The 21,849-nt window shown below is 44.3% G+C and overlaps 3 protein-coding genes across 5 annotated transcripts in view; 1 reads left to right on the top strand and 2 right to left on the bottom strand.

The window, feature by feature from the left end:
- mapk8ip2 (mitogen-activated protein kinase 8 interacting protein 2) overlaps nucleotides 1-9,635 on the top strand; it is a 30,014-nt gene extending 20,379 nt beyond the window's left edge. For both annotated transcript variants that reach the window (XM_060060160.1, XM_060060159.1), the window contains exons 6-14: nucleotides 361-2,545; nucleotides 2,718-2,932; nucleotides 3,488-3,563; nucleotides 3,897-4,069; nucleotides 4,425-4,534; nucleotides 5,042-5,164; nucleotides 5,694-5,764; nucleotides 5,870-5,968; nucleotides 7,169-9,635. In XM_060060160.1, the coding sequence (XP_059916143.1) occupies nucleotides 361-2,545; nucleotides 2,718-2,932; nucleotides 3,488-3,563; nucleotides 3,897-4,069; nucleotides 4,425-4,534; nucleotides 5,042-5,164; nucleotides 5,694-5,764; nucleotides 5,870-5,968; nucleotides 7,169-7,241 (3,125 nt within the window). In that variant the 3' untranslated portion in view covers nucleotides 7,242-9,635. The remainder of the gene's footprint in view (nucleotides 1-360; nucleotides 2,546-2,717; nucleotides 2,933-3,487; nucleotides 3,564-3,896; nucleotides 4,070-4,424; nucleotides 4,535-5,041; nucleotides 5,165-5,693; nucleotides 5,765-5,869; nucleotides 5,969-7,168) is intronic.
- arsa (arylsulfatase A) lies at nucleotides 9,630-14,525 on the bottom strand. Its single transcript, XM_060060167.1, has 8 exons — nucleotides 13,797-14,525; nucleotides 13,379-13,619; nucleotides 12,721-12,939; nucleotides 12,280-12,449; nucleotides 11,535-11,659; nucleotides 11,092-11,219; nucleotides 10,789-10,891; nucleotides 9,630-10,199 (listed from the first exon to the last, which is right to left on the bottom strand). Exons 1-8 carry the CDS (start codon nucleotides 14,069-14,071, stop codon nucleotides 9,910-9,912), a joined length of 1,551 nt encoding a protein of 516 aa, XP_059916150.1. The 5' UTR covers nucleotides 14,072-14,525; the 3' UTR covers nucleotides 9,630-9,909.
- Nucleotides 14,526-14,997: 472 nt separating this feature from the next.
- LOC132464014 (receptor-interacting serine/threonine-protein kinase 3-like) lies at nucleotides 14,998-21,150 on the bottom strand. Of its 2 annotated transcripts, none has more exons than XM_060060168.1 (10): nucleotides 20,993-21,150; nucleotides 18,639-18,805; nucleotides 18,120-18,438; nucleotides 17,850-17,998; nucleotides 17,704-17,753; nucleotides 17,306-17,461; nucleotides 16,594-16,676; nucleotides 16,412-16,483; nucleotides 16,155-16,206; nucleotides 14,998-16,032 (listed from the first exon to the last, which is right to left on the bottom strand). In XM_060060168.1, exons 2-10 carry the CDS (start codon nucleotides 18,791-18,793, stop codon nucleotides 15,776-15,778), a joined length of 1,293 nt encoding a protein of 430 aa, XP_059916151.1. In that variant the 5' UTR covers nucleotides 18,794-18,805; nucleotides 20,993-21,150; the 3' UTR covers nucleotides 14,998-15,775. The 2 variants fall into 2 exon arrangements, with proteins under 2 accessions (XP_059916151.1, XP_059916152.1); XM_060060169.1 differs by lacking the exon at nucleotides 20,993-21,150 and adding an exon at nucleotides 19,130-19,280.
- Nucleotides 21,151-21,849: the final 699 nt, after the last annotated feature.

Genomic DNA, 21,849 nt, shown 5'->3' with positions numbered 1-21,849 from the left:
TATCTTAAATGAGATTGTATTAGTCTAGTTATTTCTAAATACTACTTATCTTATCACCTTATCTAATGTCATTCGTTTTTGATGCTGAAAACGTTATCTCCTAATAGCTGGCTTGATTACCCTCTCTTTTATTGACTCACCTGCGCAGGTGAGATTTGTATCTCACCTTCGCAGCTCCTCCATTGTCACACCATCATCCCTACCTCTGTCGTATGTTCTGGCTGCTACCCTACTACTCTACTAATACTGGTGATGATGATGATATTCTTCCTTTTGTGCACCTTCTGTGAACTCTCCAATGATGTTTTGGATCCAACCAGCTCTGTGTTTCTCTGTTTGTCTAAATCTCTAACCTCATAGGTTCATTTGGCCAGCATCAATCCAACACCTGTCCAGGTGACGTCTCCAAGACCTCCCCTGAGCCTCTGAACAGGACGTCCCGGGTCCCCTCCGTCGACGAGAACTCTCAGTGTTCCGACACAGAGGTCGACCGCGACCTCATCAACGACCACAATCACAAACACCTCAACCGGCGCACCACGGACACCTACACGGTCACCAGCGAATCAGGGATGGAGCCGGAGAACGACCTGGACCCGGATGCCACCAGCCACTGTTTGTCGTCCACCGCGCCCATCGGAGGCAACGACGGCGCAGACACGCCCCTGTCGGACGAAGAGCTGGACAAAGACTTTGAGGTGGAGTTCATGTGTAAGGAGACCTACGACCTGGTGTGTAAGGAGAACCAGCGCTCGTCATACGTGGAGTTCCCCTGCATTGAGCCCTTTGAGTCCGCCGCCTTCTCCAGCTACATCTCCACTGACCACCCCGATGCCCTCGACCCGTCCAACGGCTCTGCGCACGACGATGCTGCGGCCAATGACTCCACCTCCCCGTCCTCAGACCCTGGGATAGCAGACATGAACACAAAGCGGGGCTACGTCACGGACCAAGACCAGGACCTGAGCTCGCCGGCTTCGGACTCTGACGTCGAAGGGGAGCTTGAGGCCGCGTTTGTCTGCGGGGGCCATTTGGTTTCCAACATGATCTCTTCCATCTCAGAGACGGAACTGGACCTTACCAGTGACGACAGCAGCAGCGGACGTTCATCACACCTCACGAACTCCATCGAAGAGGCCAGCTCCCCCACGTCGGACCAGGAACTGGACCCCGACACCGAGCTCGAGCAGGACAGCGGCATCGTGGGGATGAAGGCCTCGCTTCTTCTCGGGCAGCATGATCCGATCAAAGTTGGGTATCCTCTATCGTCTTCCTCGCCCCTGCCCTCCCCTACCTTGGCTACCCCTTCTCCGGTGGACTCACCCATCGAGCCCCTAGGGTCCTATGACGACGACGAGGCTCTGGGTGAGGAGGACCTGCAGTTTGAGCACCACGCAGACCCAGATGAGACTCTCCCCACAGCCCAGCGGTCTGAGGACAGCTTCTCCAGGCAGATGGTGCTAGAAATAGAGCCAGACCATAGCCTCGAGAGCTTCAAGCGCTCTTTCTATCTGCCTGTTGGCCCCAGACTCATGCCAAGCACGGACGACTATGGCACCAGTGAAGGAGACTCCGATTCAGAGAGCGAAGACGAGCTGAGTGAGAATTCTGACTCACCGTGGTTGCTTAGCAACCTCGTCAACAAGATGATCTCAGAGGGCTCTTACCCAATCAGCTGCCCGGAAGAATGCTTCAAGAGGAAACTTTCAGTATCCGACACCATCTCTCCATCCTCAGACATAGACGAGGATGACGACAGAAGGAATCAAGCAGGAAGGGCGGGGTTACAGGAAGGAGGTAAAGCAAGTGAAGGTCTAAGAGACTATGTGACGCAGACAGAAGAAAGGGGGAAGAACACCAAGCCTGGTCTACACGCAAGCGGTCACACTGGTATTAGTGGAGATGTGGACTCAAGCACCAGCAATGCCAGGGAAACGACAAGAGGCTCCGTCTATAACCATTGCTCAAAAGACTCTGATAAGAACCTCGCCATGAAGTGGTCCAAAAACGACAGGAGGCAAGAGGAACGGGGTGAGGAGGACGTCCCAGAACCAAACAATGACCTCATGATGCACGAGGGACAGAAAGAGCTGGACTCCCCCAGTCTGACCGAGAGTGTGATCAGTGACAAGGACGAGGGACGAGAGACGGACCCCAAGCCCACAGGTCGCAGTTCTGCCTCCCTGGAGCGCATCACCGAAGTGAAACAGGGCTTGACCCTTGACATCCCCACGGCCCAAACCAACCGATGCTTCAGCCTCAGTTACTCCACAGATAACGACGAAGAGGACGTTGATGAAGACTCTTCCCCGTTCCTCACCGATCTGAGGAAGCAGAGCGCCTTCGGGGGCAGCAACCTGTATCTGGACAGTTCCCCTCCCATCGACGAGAGCGTGCAGAACCGCCCCTTCTCAGACCAGGACCTGTGCGACAAAGCTCTGGCTCAGCGGCAGCAGTCCGATGACGACGGACTGGCCTACGACTCCATGAAGTACACACTTGTTGTGGATGAGAACACCACACTGGAGCTGGTCAGCCTCAGAAGGTATGCACAAGGTTCGGGCGGAGGGGGGGGGGGGGAGGGGGGGGGGGAGCACTGTGATGAATGATGGAGAAGCAGAGTTTTTTGAAACAAGTCATTTTTTAATAAATCACGTAATAAATGCTTTCTCCACTTTGCACCTCGGGGGTTATTGAGACACTGCCTTCCTCCTCAGGTGCACCTCTGTTCTGAGCGACGACAGCGAGCTGTCCACGCTGTGTGACGAGGAGCCACTCAGGACGGGCGAGGCCGCCTACGGACTCGGGGACGAACTCGAAGAAGTGCGGGCGGAGCTCCTGAGCTCTTCTGAGGACTCCTCTCCGGAGGCGGACCTGCCCTTCTCCAAGAAGTTCCTCAACGTGTTCGTCAACAGCACGTCGCGCTCCTCCAGTGAGTCCCGATCCACTCGCACGCCGAGCTCGACCGCTTACCGGAGAACGACGCGGATTCTGAAACAAAGTGGAAAGTCATTAAAAAATACTAAGCTCGCATAATGGTTGTTGGCTTTTGGGGTTTAGCTCGGAGTCATCATTAGTCCAACTATTACCGAATCAGAAACCTCAGACTTGAATTAGAATACAGCCCAGCTCTATCAGAATGGGGCATAAGCACAAGAGCCACGCATGGCACCAAGCCAAGTCTGCACTTATGCAAAGACGCTGGCTCCCAGTGAATCCATCCTCGATCAGTGCCCTCCCTCAGGGATACGCATCACCAATCAATGTGTTTTTACATGATAAAATAATGGAGGGTCATAACCGAGGCATTGCCATCTCCTCTTTTTAACAAATGTACCCTTAATGAGTGTAGGATAAGGATTAGCTAAGATCAGAGATGTAGCAGAAGGAGGGAAGTGACTCAGAGCCTTTGAAAGACAAAACCCTTTGAAACTGATATTGTATTATTTTTTTTTTAAATGGTTCAAAATGAGCTTTTGTATTGCAGGCACTGAATCCTTTGGACTTTTCTCCTGCACAATCAATGGAGAGGACAGGGATCAGACACACAGGGCTGTGTACAGGTAACCACCCATGTTTCCTCGATAAAACTCTTCTGTGCAGGGCTCACTGTGGCTTATCGCAAGGAGGTCTGACACATAGAAACACATAGACATAGACATAGGCCGACCCGCAGAGTGAGCAACTATTTTCCCTTTCAAAGAGGTAAAATGTATTGTATTTACAGTTCTTGTATTGAGAGCTCTTCTCATCTTATATGATTTGCAAAATAACATGTCATGCAAGAAACGAATGATATGAATTATGGTAATAACGAAGAAAGTATACGATGCAAGAGCGGTTTCTGCCAAAGTGATTATACTAGACTCACTATTGCTCAATGCCGCCCCCTGCAGGTTTATTCCCAGACATGCGGATGAACTTGAGCTGGACGTGGATGACCCCCTGTATGTCGAGGAGGAGGAGGATGACTACTGGTATAGAGGATACAACATGCGGACAGGGGAACGAGGCATATTCCCTGCCTTCTACGCTCATGAGGTCATTGGCCAGTCGAAGGAGACATCAGGTGAGCTATAAGGAGCAATGTCTCCAACAAGTAATCTGTATGTCTTTTGTTTCATGGCTTCTGTCATGTATATTTAATATTTGATTTAATGTATGTGTGTGTGTGTGTGTGTGTGTGTGTGTGTGTGTGTGTGTGTGTGTGTGTGTGTGTGTGTGTGTGTGTGTGTGTGTGCGTGCGTGCGTGCGTGCGTGCGTGCGTGCGTGCGTGCGTGCGTGCGTGCGTGCGTGCGTGCGTGCGTGCGTGCGTGCGTGCGTGCGTGCGTGCGTGCGTGCGTGCGTGCGTGCGTGCGTGCGTGCGTGCGTGCGTGCGCGTGTATGTGTGTGCGTGGGTGCGTGTGTGTGTGTGTGTGATGAAGGTGTGAAGAGAAATCCAGCATGGATTGAGACTTTCAACGTCCAGTTCCTGGGGTCGGTTGAAGTACCTCATCACCAAGGCAACGGCATTCTCTGTGCTGCAATGCAGAAGGTATGCCGCTACTGGTTCATGTCGGCCTATTTCCCCCTTAGACATCCCTTGGAGCAAGGATCCCCACTGGGTTTTTGTTGGCGGTATCCTAGGACACACAGGTGTCGCCCATAACACTAATTCTGGGGCTGCTCCCTTTATGTACCTGGGCCTGGGCTAGACTGAAAGGTCTAGTACCCGTGCCCTGGTATACAAAGCAGACCCCTAGTTAAGGTGATGAGTGACGCCTGTGTTGTCCCAGGTGACGACTCTGTAAAAAAGGGTCCTGTGAAGCACTTTACAATCAGTGGCTCAGAGTCACCCATCCATCCACATTCTGTTAGGATTGGGTGTCTTGCACAAGGGATGCCTTGTCCCTTCGCTGTAGGAGGAGCCGGGGATCGAACCAGCAACCAACTGTCTGCCGCCCTTATAAAAAGGCTTCACAGATAAACCCGACTAATCAGAACACCAGGAACGTACCTGTGCCACTACACAGATTATAAGGTGCGCTTTCTTTCCGTTAAGATCGCCATTTCGAGAAAGAGGACGGTACATGTGCGGCCTCCGTCTCTGTGTGAGCTGGAGATCAGCCTGCAGGGAGTCAAGCTGATCATGAGCCTGGAGGATGAGTACGACACGCTGGACGAGGTGAGGGAGATGAACCCTAGTGCTGCCGTCGCACCAAGATATGTTTGGAACGAAAGGTGTCAGCCTCACACTGATGACACTCGAGGGAATAGAGGACTAGGAGGAGGCTAATGCTGCTTCCGTTTAGCAAAGCAACAATAAATGACAACAATACGACAGACCATGCTCGGCTGCTAAGTCTCCCTCTCGCGGTTCGAGCACGCTGCCCCAAACAAACACTAACAGAGCCACGTGACGTCACTCTGTCTCGGAGTTGGATTTGCCGCTGTCAGATTAGGTGTCTTATTGGGGACACACGTGGAATGGACACATTCTTTAGTTGGGTGTTGGCGCGTTTGTAGGGACAGGGTGCAAAGCACTGTCATACAATATACAACGTCAACACAAATGGGTTTATTAGAAATCATGGTCTGATTTTGATATTGTAGCTTCAGGAGGTTACTATCGCTTCAATCCAGTCTCTGCTCCTCTGAAATCTATCTCAACACAACCATTCTTTGATATTCACTATGTTCTTTTTGCCCTCTAGTTTGACAGGTGTAGTCACTTCTTCCAGATGAAGAACATCTCCTTCTGTGGATGCCACCCTAAGAACAACTGGTAAACCGCCACATGAGCTAAGATAGCCACCACTCAGCCCAGCCTTTATTTCTTTTCCTTACGGAGCATCACCAGTTGCATCACCTTGTTTTCCTCCTCCCATAGTTACTTTGGCTTCATCACTAAGCACCCGATGCTGAACAGGTTCGCCTGCCATGTGTTCGTATCCCAGGAGTCGATGCGGCGTGTAGCAGAGTGCGTTGGGTGAGTCATCATCACAGACATGCAGGACAATGCACTTTTCAAGATGTGCTGTGAGCCCAATTGAGCCTAGCTATTTGTATTTGTCACCCGAGTGACAACAAATAACATGAATAATATTAATAATCACAATAATGATTATATTTGATCTTGTATCACACGTTGTGTGTGTGTGGGGGGGGGTGTTTGTGTGTGTGTGTGTGTGTGTGTGTGTTTGTGTGTGTGTGTGTGTGTGTGTGTGTATTCATGCATATGTGTAGGGCTGCAACGATTTTCATAGTCTATCTAACAATTATTCTTTTGATTAATCGATTCCTCATTTAGTCTATAATATGTCATAAATAATAACACAATTCTATCACAAGTTACCAGAGTCCAAAGTGATGTCTTAAATGTGCTTGCTTTATCTAACTTTATCTGAAAATCTAAACTATTCCTTTTTATAATGATCCATGAACCAAACATTTGAATTGAACTGCAGTAAGCCGCAAATGTTTTTGGTTCTTGATCAATTACTTTAAAGATTAATCGATTATCAAAATTTTATTTGATTAATTTTCTGTCGAATGACTGTCCACTGATGATTTGTTGACTTATCGTTGTAGCCCAGGATATTTTTGTGTGGACTGCAGTGTGAATATTTGTGTGCATGTGCGTTCAATTTAGTACACGTGGGAGTGTTCCAGAGGTTAAGTAATGATCGCTAGCTCGGCTTGAGGCTCGCTGATCCTGATCTGTATTGGGCAGACAGAGGCTGAATAATTAAACTGGCTGCACGACGAAGGAGCTGAGGAACACGCGATACAGAAGCAGAAAGGACGGATGAAAACGCTCTTTCCTGTGGGCTGTTTTTCAAAGAGAGAATCTAAGGAAATAACAATATCCTACATTATCTCTAACAGATAAAAGATAATTAAAAATTATTTAAATAACTTTATTGATTTTTATTCCTCCATCATGTTGGATACGACAAATAAACACATTGGTAATGATAGGCATTAATACACTTGTAAACCATTTAGAAACTCACTTTATACGATTCCGACGCTCGGAGTCGACCCCAACTCCGCTTTCTTCTTAGGATCCATTCTCAGAATTAACACGACGGAATGAATCTACGCTTTTGGAGCCGTCCCTCCCTCAGCCGAACCCCAGGCTGTTGAGAGGCGTCGTAGCGTCACGCTTGCTCTCTTGTGTCTACAGGAAAGCCTTCCAGGAGTACTACCAGGAGCACCTGGAGTACGCCTGCCCCACAGAGGACATCTACCTGGAGTAGGCCGGTGTACCACGGCCCCTTACCGCGCTTCACTGGATATAGTCCTCACTGTAAAATACCCCCCCCCGCCCTCCTCCGCAAACCTGGGAAGGTTCATTTGATTTCTACAGTATGCAAGACCACTGGACTGATTACGCACATATACTCATCTGTTTATTTTCCATCATCTTGACGGATGGATTGCTTGTTTCTCTCATCCTTTTCTATTATATGAAACGAAGAATCTGAGCACCTTTTTAATTTGTAGATTTACCTTCCATTTGGAAACAACATACGAGTAATGTAACCTACTAAGGCTGTTTCATCTCTCTGTGCATGTTAAGTAGGTTTAATGCACAGACACGGCCAATCCTACACTTACAAAACGCAAAAGACAGACAAACAGAAATCATCTCCACAAAATGGTGTAGGATTGATTCGTTGGCAGTTGGTGAACTGTAAATATGTAATTGTTCAATACTGAAGAACTGCTAGTTTGATTTCTACTCGTGGTGACATTGGAGCAATGTGGAGAGAAATACCGTGAGCCGTCTTTTGTCTGAGGTTTTGTGTGCATACGACATCTCGTGTATGTTGTAAATATATGTATAGAAGGTAGAACCGTTGGTTATGCAGGTATCACTCGTAACAAATAGGAAGAGAAGGGAAGGGTGGAGCGAGAGATATTATTATAAATGGCGTAAAGCGTAGCCGAGGGATTTGAGACGTCATGATATAACAAACACGAAGTATTTAGCGGCCACTGCGGTTGTCATCCGTTGTATGAACAGAGGCTGTTATGCTAAACGTTAGCATTGTTAAGAAAAGCAGACTCTAACCCGTTATGATAAATTAAACGACAACTGTCTTTATCCTTTCACCTGTAAGTGAATCATACTGGAAACCCAGTCAGGCCGTCGTCTTCAAACTGGAAGCAAATGATCAACTCCTCAATCCTTCGACGGCTACTCCTGTGTTTCGTCCTGTTCTGCTATGTTTGATCAATTGCTTTCAAGCCCATGAATCACACACCCGCTCAAACTGTGCTTACTTTGGCCTGCAACGTTGACTTTATTCATCATGGGAAACTTTGCTGAGAATTGCAACGTTTGGTAGGCTCAGTAATCCATAGGCCAGAGACCATGTGTTGCGCAATTCATTGTGACGTTCAGGTAAAATAAATACATATGGAAGCCATATTACCACTGACCATGTCGGACTCTTCTACAGAGCACATGCGATTGACTTGTTCAGCAAGACTGTAGGCCTACCAGCTCCACTAGTGGTGGGCCATGTGTGTAGTAGTCCAAGTGTGATGGTTTTTAAGACTTATAATGTGATGCCATACCCCCAAAAGGTGATTATTGATTGGATGTGAGTGAGTTTGTTCCTTTTAACATAATCGTTTTCTACCCCTCATTCATTCTTGTATGCAATACACACAAATCAATGATTTGGGGTGGCTGATTCGTATTGAACTAGGTCCAATGCATTGTGCCTGCTAACAGGAATGTCATGGGTTCATTAAAGTTATAGTCAATAGATAAACATGTTCTGTTGGACTCAAATTCCAAGCCATTGTTGCCCTCTGTGACCATTTTAAGAAAGAATAGCTGACAGTTGGACCGGCTAGAAGGAGTTGGCGTTGTGTGTTATTTACATGTGTCAGTTAGATTATGTACATATGGATAGTGAATCGAAAAGATAGTGCTGTGTCATTTATGTTAACTATGTTATTGAAATAAATATGTACATTACTTAGAAAATAATTTAGAAAAATTGGAAAACCAACAAAAAAAGGAAGTGCAAGAGAAAGAAAAATATGAAAAAGTATGTGATCTGCAATCAATTGAGTTCAGTGTCATGTGTCCATGCAGCATTTATTAATACAGTGTCCGTCACAAGGGCTGTGTTTTCAGTACCTGGTAATTCCAAATCTCTATTGTATAACATGACCACATAAATACTGAACAATGTGCTGTTAGAGAGCTGCTTTAGGATAACCATGATTGCATTCTGCCAATTATAGCTAGCGCTGTCAAGCTCGGAACACACGCCTCTTCTCTGATCTGAACCTCTTTGTTTCGAGTTTCTTTTTATGTTTCACAGTGCAGCTGAGTGGCACTGTTGTGTTACATAGCTATGTAAGCTAGCCTCTGAGAAACACTGGCATAACCTCTCTAAGACCCACATTACAATAACAGTTATACCAAACATTTGACTTTATTACATGTACACAAATTCTTCACTGTATACCTGCGGAAAATCAGTATGTGACAGAACAAACATATCCCATCTTGTATCTTTAAAAAAAACAAGGACTTGTAAAATTGAAAGTAAAAAAAAATGACAAAAAACACATTGCCATGTCATGGGTTTGGTTCTAATGAATAAAATATATGCTTGATGTCCAAATTATTTGTCCTTTATTTTATCATTGCAAAGCAAAAAGTGCATTGCTGAATACATTCGTGAGCCATTTAACCGAAGGGAAAATGATGCATTCTTTGAACAATGATGAGCAAAACATATTCGAGGCACATCACAAAAAGATTTCACATTCAAACAGAGTTAAAAAGCACTTCTATCTGGGACTTGGTGACAATTCAGTAGTTTGGAACCCCTGCTCTAGGCGAAAGCAGGGAAATGCGGAGTTAAAGTCAATCTTGTGGTCAGTCTTGCCAATGCATCAACATTGGCAGCAGCTGGGTTTAGGTTGACACAGAGGGGCACAGCAGGGCGCTAGTGCGGGGTCTGAGCCTCTTCCTACCTGGCTCTCACCAAACACCATGGAGGCCTCAAACTTAGCTTTGGCCTCAAGGATCTTGTCCAGCAGGCCGTGTAGAGCAGGCTCCGTGTCCAGGGACAGGGGGTAGTTCTCCGAGGGGTCAGACTCCAGGTCAAAGACCAGGGGGGGGTCGTGAGCCTTCAGCGCAAACTGACAGTCCGGGTCCGGGCCTGTCGAACTGTGTGTGGCACCTGGAGCAGGAACAACACCATTTTTTTGCAATTGGTTTTAGCCCAAGTACAGTTTTCAGTCTACAATTTGAGTCCCATTGTCTTGGTTTCATAAAACTGTTGTTTCTGTTCAAAATATCAAAATATGTGGGCTACTTTCCATTATTTAGTCGCTTGTTTCGTTGTCTTTTTCCTGGAGCCATTCATGAGCTAATGCCGCCTACAGTATCAACGTGCGTTTTTCATTCTCCAATAGCAGAACGATTTAATGCTCTCTGAATTTTCCCACAATAATTCTCCAACAACAATTATGACAATTTTTACAATTGAGGGGGGTGCAGCCCCTATGATGTACCTTTTTTAATTAAAACAAATTCTAATTCTAATGTTTTGCATGGCTGACTGCAGTGGTACGAGTTATCCAGTGACGTGGCTGCGTCACTGCTGGATATGTTTAGGTAAGTCAAGAACTCCTAAATTCAGGCCAAGATAATTGGGGTTCAATTCCAGAACCTTTCCCCTGGGGAAAAAGAACCCTTGAAGGTTCGACCATTCTGCTTGCTTTGCAGTGAGACGTGTTCCCTGCCTTAACCACATGAAACATACATACCCCGTGTGTAGAAATGGGCCTTGTATTTGCCAAGCCGGAGAGCGAATATGCTGGTTTTCTCGCTGGGATCTGTGGGGTAGAACATCATCGTGCCCCTCTTACTCTAGACAAAGATGAGACACAATTACAATTACAATTAGGGCATTTAGCAGACGCTTTTATCCAAAGCGACTTTGGTTAATACACACATTGACACACCGACGGCAGAGTCAACCACGCAAGGCGACAGCCAGCTCGTCAGGAGCGGTCAGGGTTAAGTGCTCAAACTGATCTTGAATTGAGATGGAAGCTGAAGCCACTTACCTTCCCGCGTGTCAGCATCAGGTCGGTCATATCCACCCCATCCAGCTGCACCTGGGGGAGACTGGCCCCCGAGAGCCTTGCGATGGTGGGCAGCAGGTCCAGGGTGCTGGCCAGCTCGTGGGTCACACCTGGGGCCAACACAAGGTTAGAGAACCCTAACAATGTCTTCAATGTGGTTAAGGCGCTCTGACTTTACAGCTGTTGATACTGTGATCAATACTGATCGACACTGTGATTTCAATAACACGATCAATCGAATAAAAATAAAACTGATATATTATACAAATAAAAAAAGCTGGCCAAGCCAGTACCTTTCTCTTTGTTTCCAATAATCTTGTCATCGACACTCCTAACTATAAGCTCTCAAACATAACTGGACAAGGCCAAGATGACATCATGATGCTAACGTCAAAAGGGAGGTGGTAGCTCCCTCCCGTCCAGACCTGGTGCTATGACGCCCGGCCAGAAGGCGATGGCGGGCTCCCTCATGCCCCCTTCAAAGGTGGTGCCCTTCCCACACTTCAGCGGACCCGCGTTGCCTCCGCGGGTCATCCGCATCAGCTCCGGCCTGGGGGACAGGCAGCGGTGCTCGGTTAGGCCCCGTGAACCACGACCACACGGGAAACGTGAAGACAGCGAAGCCTTCGTTTACAGGTGTGTGGAGTTGGTTCAGTCGTAACAAAAGGCCAGCAATTACAAGACAATGTGCTGCTACATGTACAAAATAAATCAATCCGTTTTTGATACTGCACTTTAAAGAGTTATAAACGGCCATGAAACACAACGTGCTGGAGCTGCCAAAAACAATGTTTGGTACTGCCATTTTTTTCAAAAATTACATTTTTACAAAATACAAAATCGTGGCAGAGGATTGTGATGTCAATTCTAAGCAGAAAAAACGTTATTCATATTTTCCCCCCCGAATCGTGCAGGCCTAGTAGGTATTTCTTTTGATATTTCCCAGCATGCAATGTTTTATCAGCCCAGAGGGTAGCTTGCTGAAAGCACCAACTCAGCCCGAGTTCATGCTGGCCGAGATCCTCAGGCCACAAGTTAATGGGAGATCATTTAAGGTTTGATTAAAAGCAGATAAATATGTTCTATTCTTGTTGTTTTAAAGTATTTGATGGAAAAGTCTCTGTGAAGCCCATTCAGACAAATACTGTTCTTTAAATGAACCCGACTTACCCATTGTCAGCCGTAAAGAATATAAAGGTATTGTTGATGGTCTGCGTCTGCTCGAGGACGTCCAGGATGTGGCCTATCGTGCTGTCAAACTCCAACAGAGCGTCTCCGAACGGACCCCTGAGAGAGGCCCCGGCCGCCTTCGGCCCCGCATACTGGGGGTAGTGTGTGTGCTAGTTGGGTGAAAATGGTAATAGTTAGAGAAGAATTGAATACGTTGATCACATTTCGATTAACATTTCAATCTAGGGTAGGCAATTGGGAGATACCAGCAAGGGTAAGCTAGACTTCTACCGAATAAATCCAACCCCTCTCTTCAAGACTGAATTAATCCAACCCGTCTCTTCAAGACTGTCCAGAAAGACTAGACCGAGTTCTCCATTTTTTTATATTGTCAGTCAGATAAACCAACTCAAAAAAACATGTAAACTTGTAATAACTTACATGGGATGGATAGTAGAGGAAGAAGGGTTTGCTCCTCGATGCTGAATCGAAAATGAAGGTTGACATAAACTGACTGTACGAATTCTCCAGAGTCAGGAAGTTGACAGGCTGTTTCTTGATCACATCCTGAAGCATCAGTGGGACGGCTACGGTGCCAACGTCACATAATCCAAAGCATTTCACATCTGGTGGGAAGCACGTCAGGTTCCAACAGGGCCCCTGGAGGGACATGGATAACAACCTTGTTAGAAACTTAATAAATAGAAACAATTCATAAGAAAAATCACATATCTATATCCATCCATCCATCCATCCATCCATCCATCCAATGAGAGAGAGAGAGACTGTAAACATAATATTACACACACAAAAGGTATGCCATTGATAATTGACTAGAGTTGTTGTGTTACTGAACTGTTGATTCAATTGATTACAATGGTGCCATCGCCTAACAGTGATTTCACTCAGGCTCGACAAACCAGAGATAACTATCTAACTATCTAAATCCAGGATCAAACTTGCTACACAGCGGGCTAGCTGGATTGCCAGTAGGGTGCTGTTAATGTGTGCTTGAGCTGTCAAACCCTGCAAAACCATTGAATGGTGCTGGAAACATTACACATACCTAGGTGCAAGATCACAAAACAGGATTACTGACCATGTCATGAGAGTAGGGAATGCCAAGGTACTGGTCAAAGCCCTGGTGGGTGGGGAGGTACATTCCGCCAGGGCCCACTCCCAAGTGCCATTTCCCCACAGCAGCAGTTGCATAGCCCAGTGGCTTCAGCAACTCCGCAATGGTGGTCTCGTTCAGGGGCAACCCGCCTCTGGACCCAGGATAAAGCACTCCTGGATATATTCCTGAGCGGGTCTGGTACCGGCCTGTCAGTAACGATGCTCTTGGCATGAGGAAATTAGGGTTATAGGATGTTAGTTGAGGTCTATTTTAGGTGCAGCAAAATACAGACTGTCAGAATGCATATTTTGTTTCCTGGGGTGTGTCTAGAGCTGAAGAGAATGGTGGTGGATTAATGTAAAAATGTCACACTTAAATACGTCTATTAGCTAGACTATACCTGGATGGACTGCAAACAGGACATGTAGTGTAGAAGTCTGTGAAACGGAGTCCGTTAGCTGCTAGACGATCAATATTTGGAGTAAGTGAAGAAGGATGCCCATAGCAGCCTAGGTCACCGAAACCTAAGTCGTCCGCGAAAATAACTATAAAATTCGGCTGCAAAGCCGAGCATCTTGTAGAAAGGATAACAACGGATAGAACAAACCAATCCATCATGCCGTTAATTACAGAGGGCTGCCCCATTCGTGTTGTTGTTTTCAGAAGTCGTCGCATAGAGAAGACATCTTCTGCTTATTATTTTTGTTTAATCAGGGTTGACATCTAGCATTAAGCTGCATTACTGCAACCTTACTAATATGCTGGAACGTTAGACAGAGTCCAATAGAAGAAAACAAATTAACTAGATTCTATTTAGTTTATTTTAAAAATACAAACAAGACTTCATATTTTACTTCCGCAATGCTGTAGAATTACTTGAAATACGCCCACTCCTATGGAAGAGGATTAGGGACAAATGTTAATTTCTGTCTTTACTCGTTCTGAGTTTCTTTCACGCAAATCGAGTTCCTACATTATTTACCTACACGTTCATCACAGGGGTCTTCAAGTTGAAACATGGGCTTTAAAGACAGAATTCTTAGAATAAAGAACACACTCTCAGAGGCTAAAGAAGGGAAAGTTCAGTAGGAGGCACTCTGCAACATACAGAACGGGACCCACACGCTGATCGATGAAGTCAGATGTGCAATCTGTCATCTGGCAAAAAAGCATATCCAAAGCTCCCTGTGACTGGAACAATCTACCAATCCATATTCGCTTCATAACATCATTCAACCTGTTTAAAACGGCACTATCCTCCCATCTAGAGACCACCTGTTCATGTTTTTAATAACCATCATTTTAACAGATTTATGACACAATGATATATGTGCTATGTCCATGTGTTTTGTTTTGTTTTGTTTTGTTTGTCTTGTCTTGCTGAATTGTACGATAAAATGTCCATATTGTAGTTTATAGGACCCCCTTGAAAACGAGATGATTCATCTCAAGGGATTGTTCCTAATAAAGAATTTCCAACAAACAAACAACATGTACGGTAAGGATGTTTTTGCGTGTTCAAGGATTCGGACCACATGTTAACTTTTTTGAGCTCTGGGTTTAAAATCAGAATTCTGAGAATGAAGAATTCAAACTCTGGATTATGTTCTTACAATTTATGTTAGAATACACAACATTAATCATAATGGCAATAGTTATGGTGATCACACTGCCTTTTCATAAACAACTTGAAAAATACACACACAATATAAATGTTTGTAATAGCGTAGTTATAATAATAGTATATAAATAAATAATTATTATTACGGGTAAAATCTTGCAATTAAGATTAATATTTACAGCAAATAGAAATTCTAGTCAACTCATGAACGGTAAATGGGAATTATGGATCCTCTGAATTGCATCTACCTAAGCAACTACTGCTAACGTTAACATTAGTAGAGTAAAAAATGCCCTGTTAGCACAGCTAAAAAGTATGAAGAAGAGTCCACTGTAAATGTATAACTTAAAAAAATTCTAGGAATAGAAAGTTGATACAAATATACTAACTCAAGTAAAGTAAGTGTCTTGTGTCTTGGAGGGTCACTTAATTTAACCCTTGTACATTGGTAAATGATCCTTGGATATCTTTCATCACTTTCTCATGGGCTTTCTGCTTCTGAAACCGGCCATCTATTTACGCTTTAAGCGGTTCATAAATCCATCCACCACTGGTCGGTACTGTGAAGATTCAAGCTCCAGCACGATGACGTGTCTTTTGAACCTGTAGATTCCTATAAAGCCCCACGAGGCTATCGTTAGGATGAGTTTTAAACAAGCGGGTGCGGTCTTGGGATGTCTCACCGGCAAGTGGCTGTTTCTGTGCCGAGTCATATGATAGCAAACACCTTGGTGATCACTTCAGGGAGCTTTGATCTGCTAGCCCAATCTGCTAGCCCAATCTGCTAGCAGATCTGGCTCATGGGTTTCAAGTGCATCGTAGAAGGCTGCTTTAACCCTCGACCCTCCTGAGTGAAGGGTTGAATATAGCACCCGGAGCTTATCTTGGTTTGTGTCCTCAGCTTGAATTTTGGAGTATGTCTCAGGGTGAACCATTTTCCCAAGACGTTCTGTTATGGCCATCACCATAGATACTTCTTGAATGAGTTTTGCTCTGTGATTATCCACAAACTTCGCTGTTATCGGATATAAAAAATAAATAAAATTATTCTGAAAATATTTATGAATATAATTCGTCTTGATGCATATTTGGTGTTGGTATCATGGTATGAATATGGTGAAAATGTTAAACACTGACCTTTATCTTCAATGCTTAAAGGTTTCGTTGATTTGACTCCGTCAACAGGACCCTGTTGGAAGTAGATCGATAGATAGATGAATGCTACCAGAATATTTGTTCTTATGTAAAGAATCTCAAAAGAATAATTGCTCCAACTGAATCAGTGGCTGATTTAAATTTGTCATAACTTCACCCTCCACACTGCTCTGATCTGATGATCTGATCGGAGCAACATAGTTGGGACAAAAGTCAGTAGTAATATAATAGTTTTTTACCTTTTTGTGTAAATCTTCTTTCATGGTCGAATGGCAGTGAGCTATATCACAAGAGGGCACCATTTCTGAGTCCTTTAGATAGCGGAACATTGTTATTGAGACAAATACAAGTTACGATTAATGAAAAAGAAAATAAAACCTTGTTTGATGCTTGTTTTAACAACTTTCCCAAACCTACACACCAGCTTTGACAAAACCTGATCCACCGCCCGGCGAATCGCCCCCTCATCCCTGGGAAAGACCCCAGCGGTCACTTCAAGGCAATCTAAAACAACGAGCAAATAGGACTTGATTACTGGAACTTTTTAAAGGTTTACTGTAAGATTTCTGCCTCTAGGGCTCTCAATCAAAACAATAGTTGTTGTCTGTTTGGCGTGCCATAAAAAACTTTATGGCACGACTATTGTTGTGTTATTTATACATTGGTAGTCAAGGCAGGGCCCTTTGGTTGTTAAGGCGGCGGCCTTGGCCATACAGTGCTGGGGGAAACACTGAAATCTGTAACCTGACTCATCATGCTAACACATAAGATAATGTATTCAAGTTTTATACACGTTATGTCAATTCATTCTTAGGAAATAGCCTCAAAATATAGGGTTAGACAAGGGTTAGGCAATTTGGAGTTACACAATATTACATCAATAAAGCAGATCTCTACTGCATTACTGTTTTTCTGTGTTTCACTGGAAGTAAGGGGAAAAGGGGCAATAACGGACAACAAATGAAATCTACCCTTTGGTTTAAGGTAAGTATACAACTCAACAAAATATAAAATTATAGTTTCTTAAATATGGAAACATTAGATATTATACCTTAATAATCGCTGCTGTTTCACAATCAACAACCTTTAAACCTTTGAGATCAAAGTAGCACGTAACTGCTACCAGTAGTCACCTCCAAAGGACGGTCTTTTATCCGGATCATGGTCCCAACATCTCTCCATGAGCGTTACCAGATCACTCAACCCGTCTGCTTGAGAATGATCCACTTCATCAGTGGGAGGTCTATCTCCGAGAGGTACTCGTAGATGAACCAGACTGGTTATAGCGCCTATACGAAGACAGTGTTTAAAAAATAAATAATACATATCACATATTATATTATAAGAGAATGACAGATGCAATGAATGACTTGTGAATGCTAAGATATGTAGACATAACAATGCATATCTAGATCCATGGGATTCACTTTACAACTTTCAGCTGGCTATGAAAAATACTTAAGTCTTGCCTGAAATATGAATGAAAAATTGACAAATATAAAAATATATGAATTGTGAAATATCATATCACCTGAATAGGGTTTTTTGCCAGTGAAAACGGACCAGATAACTATCCCATAGCTGAAAGAGAAAAGAAAAGTTCTCACAAATTTCACAAAGGTCAAACATTATGAAAAGGGTTCAATTCTAGCTACGTGGAAAGCATCAAGAATTAACCTGTAGATGTCGTAGGAGCGGACAGGCTTGTAGGACAGATCAAAAGCCTCAGGGGGTGTGAAGACCAGTGTGCCTGCTTGGTCTTCTGTGGTCGTTCCACTGCTGTTCAAATGGCTGTTTGACACCCTGGACAGACCAAAGTCTGCAAGCTGGACCCAGAAAACAAAAGGCATGAAAAAGGGACAAACAGTCCACTGACGAGCGTCCCAAAGCGGGCCACCTCTGGGCATTTGCCTCACCTTGGCGTTGAGGTGATCACATTTGCCTCACCTTGGCGTTGAGGTGGTCGTCCAGCAGCACGTTGCTGGGCTTCAAGTCCCTGTGCAGGAGGGGGGGACTCAGCGTGTGCAGGAAGTTCATACCTAGGGCCAGCTGTTGGGCCAGACGGAAGGCCAGGGGCCAAGGAGGGGGGCCCGCCAGCCTCTCCAGGAGGGACTCCAAGGTACCCCTCTTCATGTATTCAATGACGATGCCCTCACACTCGTGTCTGCTACTTCCCGGAGGAATCCCCCGGTAAACTCCGAAGACCGTCAGCACAAATGGGCTGCAGGCCCTGGTCATGGCTTGGGCCTCCTTCCACAGCTGGTCACTGGATGTGGAAGGAGGAGAAGATGCATCATTTAAAATAAAAATAAAAATCGCTGAACCAAATCCCATTAGATCCATGACAAACTTGCTAATTAGTTAGTCAAAGATGTATCAGGCCTATGTTGTACACGCTTTACCACTCGGCAGAGCATGTTCCCATGCACGAAGGTATTTTGCATTCAAAAATGCAAAATGCAGTACCTATCATTTGTGTGCAGCATCTTGATAGCCACATCAAAACACCAGTCCTTTTGCCTGGCGCAGTACACCGCCCCAAAGCCTCCGCGTCCAATCTGCTTCCAGTCCTGCAGGACATCGTTACCAAGCTTCACGGCTGGGCGGCTGACTGACGACATCTGATATTAAGACTGCACAAACATACAGAAAAGCCATTAACATGGCTCACACGGAGGGACACAGCACTAGCAAATCATGAGACGTCAGGCACAATGTCGATGTGAGCTTGGACCACTATGAGTTGTGGCTGTCTCACACTCGTATTTTTTGGTTTGTTATTTTGAAAGTGAAACCAAAGTGAAACCAAGCCGAAAGACTACCGAAACATCGGATGGACATTTGCCTATGCTGTATATCTTTTTCTGTATTCCCTGTCAAGAAAATTCATCAAGCCCGTAGAATAGTAATCAAGCCATACCAATAACCCATGATAATTATCAATAGTCTGTACGTACTTGTCATTCATTCACTGACCGGAGTTCCCCCGCGTTATGGGCTAGTCCATGTTAACTTCCTGTATTTATGTCGCGGGATGGTGCCGGGCTGTGTGTGTGTGCGTGTTTGTGTGTGTGTGTTTATTCTGTTGGCAGGCACTGATGGTTTTCCATTGAGTTGTCCGAGCCGATGTCCGAGTTTAGTTAAGGCTGGAATGTCATTGGCTCATTTGTGTTCTAAGGGCGGAGCTTAGTGACAGGTATCACTTTATGAAGTAGTAGAGCTTTACGTGATTCATTTGAGTTAACCTGTTCTGATTGTGACACATTCCCGTTGCCATGACCTGTCGCTGCTCCTTACAACGCGAACTTGTATTTTGTAGCAAAGACTGTAGTAAAAAATTACAGGCTTTTTATTAAATGATGATAGATTAGATAAAAGTCAAGGACTTGTTTAATCACACTAGACTTGAATCGTTTTCCTTAAGCTTTTTTATTCCATAAGCTGCGTTACCATCCCCCTGATTTTATGCGAATTTTTAAGTAGGCCTATCGAATCAGTAAACGGTGATGGAAACACCAATATTCGCATAAAATCGTCTAGGCCCTAGGGCCACTCACACTAGGGCCACGGTCCCGTGCCCGAGCTCATTTGCATACTAAAGTCTAGAACGTTTGGCTAGTGTGACCACGCCATCCGCGTTCCAGCACGGAACAGCCCCTAGGCCACGGCACATTTGGGAGAGGTGTGCCGTGGCCAAAGTACAGATGCTAATGAGATGACACGCAGGCCGTTTCTCAATTCCAAGTACGCGAACTACGGACTCTCGGACTTGGAAGATCGTACTTGGCAAGTCCGGACTTCAAGTACTCGATGACGTCACCAGCTCAGCTCGTCTGTTAACTGTGCTACGGCCTCATGTAGGCATGTAACTACTGAACAATATAAACAAATTATTTAAAACAAAACACCAGCCTCTTTAGTTTTAAAATAGTATGTCAATCTTTTGAATAAATATAAATGAAAAGTTATGCGTATTCTCACGGCAAGCCAGCTGTACCCTACATATAAACAATCAGTCTATTCTATTATTATATTATTGGAGAGTAGGCTATTGATATAAGAATTACGAACGAGCGAGAATAGAATAGAAAGACGTCACACACACACACACACACACACACACACACACACACACACACACACACACACACACACACACACACACGATCAGATGGATCCGACCGGGATTTCCGTTGCGATGGGTTTCCTCCATCAGCGACGTATTATGTAAAACAAAACCCCTCTTTCATTTTTAAATAACAGTATGTAAATGTGTTGAATAGGCCTCCATCTTTGTTATACTTTTAAAATGTTCCTATATAGCCTATTTTATAGCTTACACACTGATATTTTAAAACAGGAATGCTCTCATCGAAGAAAAAAACCTGGCAGCTATTTTAGATGGAAAACAACAACGCAATTCCACTATATATCAGGATCTAAGAGAGAGCATGTTATCAACATGATACGACTAGCCCTGAATGTGTTTCGTTGTCCGCTCCAACCACTTGATAGAAACGCACCTAATTCGAACTTATTTTTTGCCATCTTTCTAAAGATGCGCTTCACCTTTTAGATGGAAATAGTCTTGGCTACACATTACAAGTTTGTGATTTCAAAATATATATTTGTCCTGTCTCACTGGAGAGCGAATCACACATTTCAACACAAAATGTGTTGTTGTTTCCAGACATTAACTGGCATAAATGAAACGGTTTGTTACTTATTATATTTGAAAATATAACTTAACACAACAGCTAAACTAATTCTTCTAATTCTTAGATTATTCTTCTGAATGTTTTAGGATTTCTGGTACTCACCCTTTCAGTTCAGGAGGAAAACAAATGAGAAGTGTGCAGTTTGTGGAAATAGATTTTATATTTGGCAAGTGCCCAACTGCCCCTTCAAGTTCCTCTTCCGGTTTTTAGTGTGGATGAAGCGGGTTGAAGTATTCGTTTATTATTTCATTTGGAAAATGTTGTTAACCTTAAACTAAAAGGTCTTAACTGGTTACATGATCATACACGCTTCGTGCATAGTATGAGGTCGTTTAACGTTAACGTTTTCAGACAGAATTAGCAAAGATAAATACAACAAGCTTACATTATGTATTTATTAGACTAGCCACAAGATGGCAACCCTTTCATCATTTCTACACTTATTTATTCAAAAATGGGAAGTTAATGAAAAAGTTGTTATTTTAGGGGATTTAAACACATTTGAACGTTCATTATCCTGGGGTTTTCCCCTTGTTTTATGAATCTGCTTAAAGACCCATACACACCCATTAACTCTTGATATACTTATTTTAAATAGGAAGAGACTTCCTTAGTTTCTCAATCTATTACCTTGAATTCTCAATCGACTTCCTTATTCTGGTTGTAAATATTACTCTGTTTGAGTGTGTGGAAAGAAATAAACGACAAAAAGGGAGGGATTAAAAACCATAGCTAATAGCGAGTATCCAAGCACACGCATCCTCATCGATTCCGAACGATTTCACTAATGGATTTTGTGTATTGGTTAGTGCCAGTGTTTGTGTATTGGTTAGTGCCAGTGTTTGTGTATTGGTTAGTGCCAGTGTTTGTCAGACTCATGCAAGACCATGCAGATTGGTACATAATGCTCCCCCAGCTCTTCACCACGTTCATTTTGGGCAGATCAGAGTCGTATCAAA

Source organism: Gadus macrocephalus, chromosome 9, assembly GCF_031168955.1.
Source record: "Gadus macrocephalus chromosome 9, ASM3116895v1".
NCBI lineage: Eukaryota > Metazoa > Chordata > Actinopteri > Gadiformes > Gadidae > Gadus > Gadus macrocephalus.
This window is presented reverse-complemented; position numbering and strand designations above follow the sequence as displayed.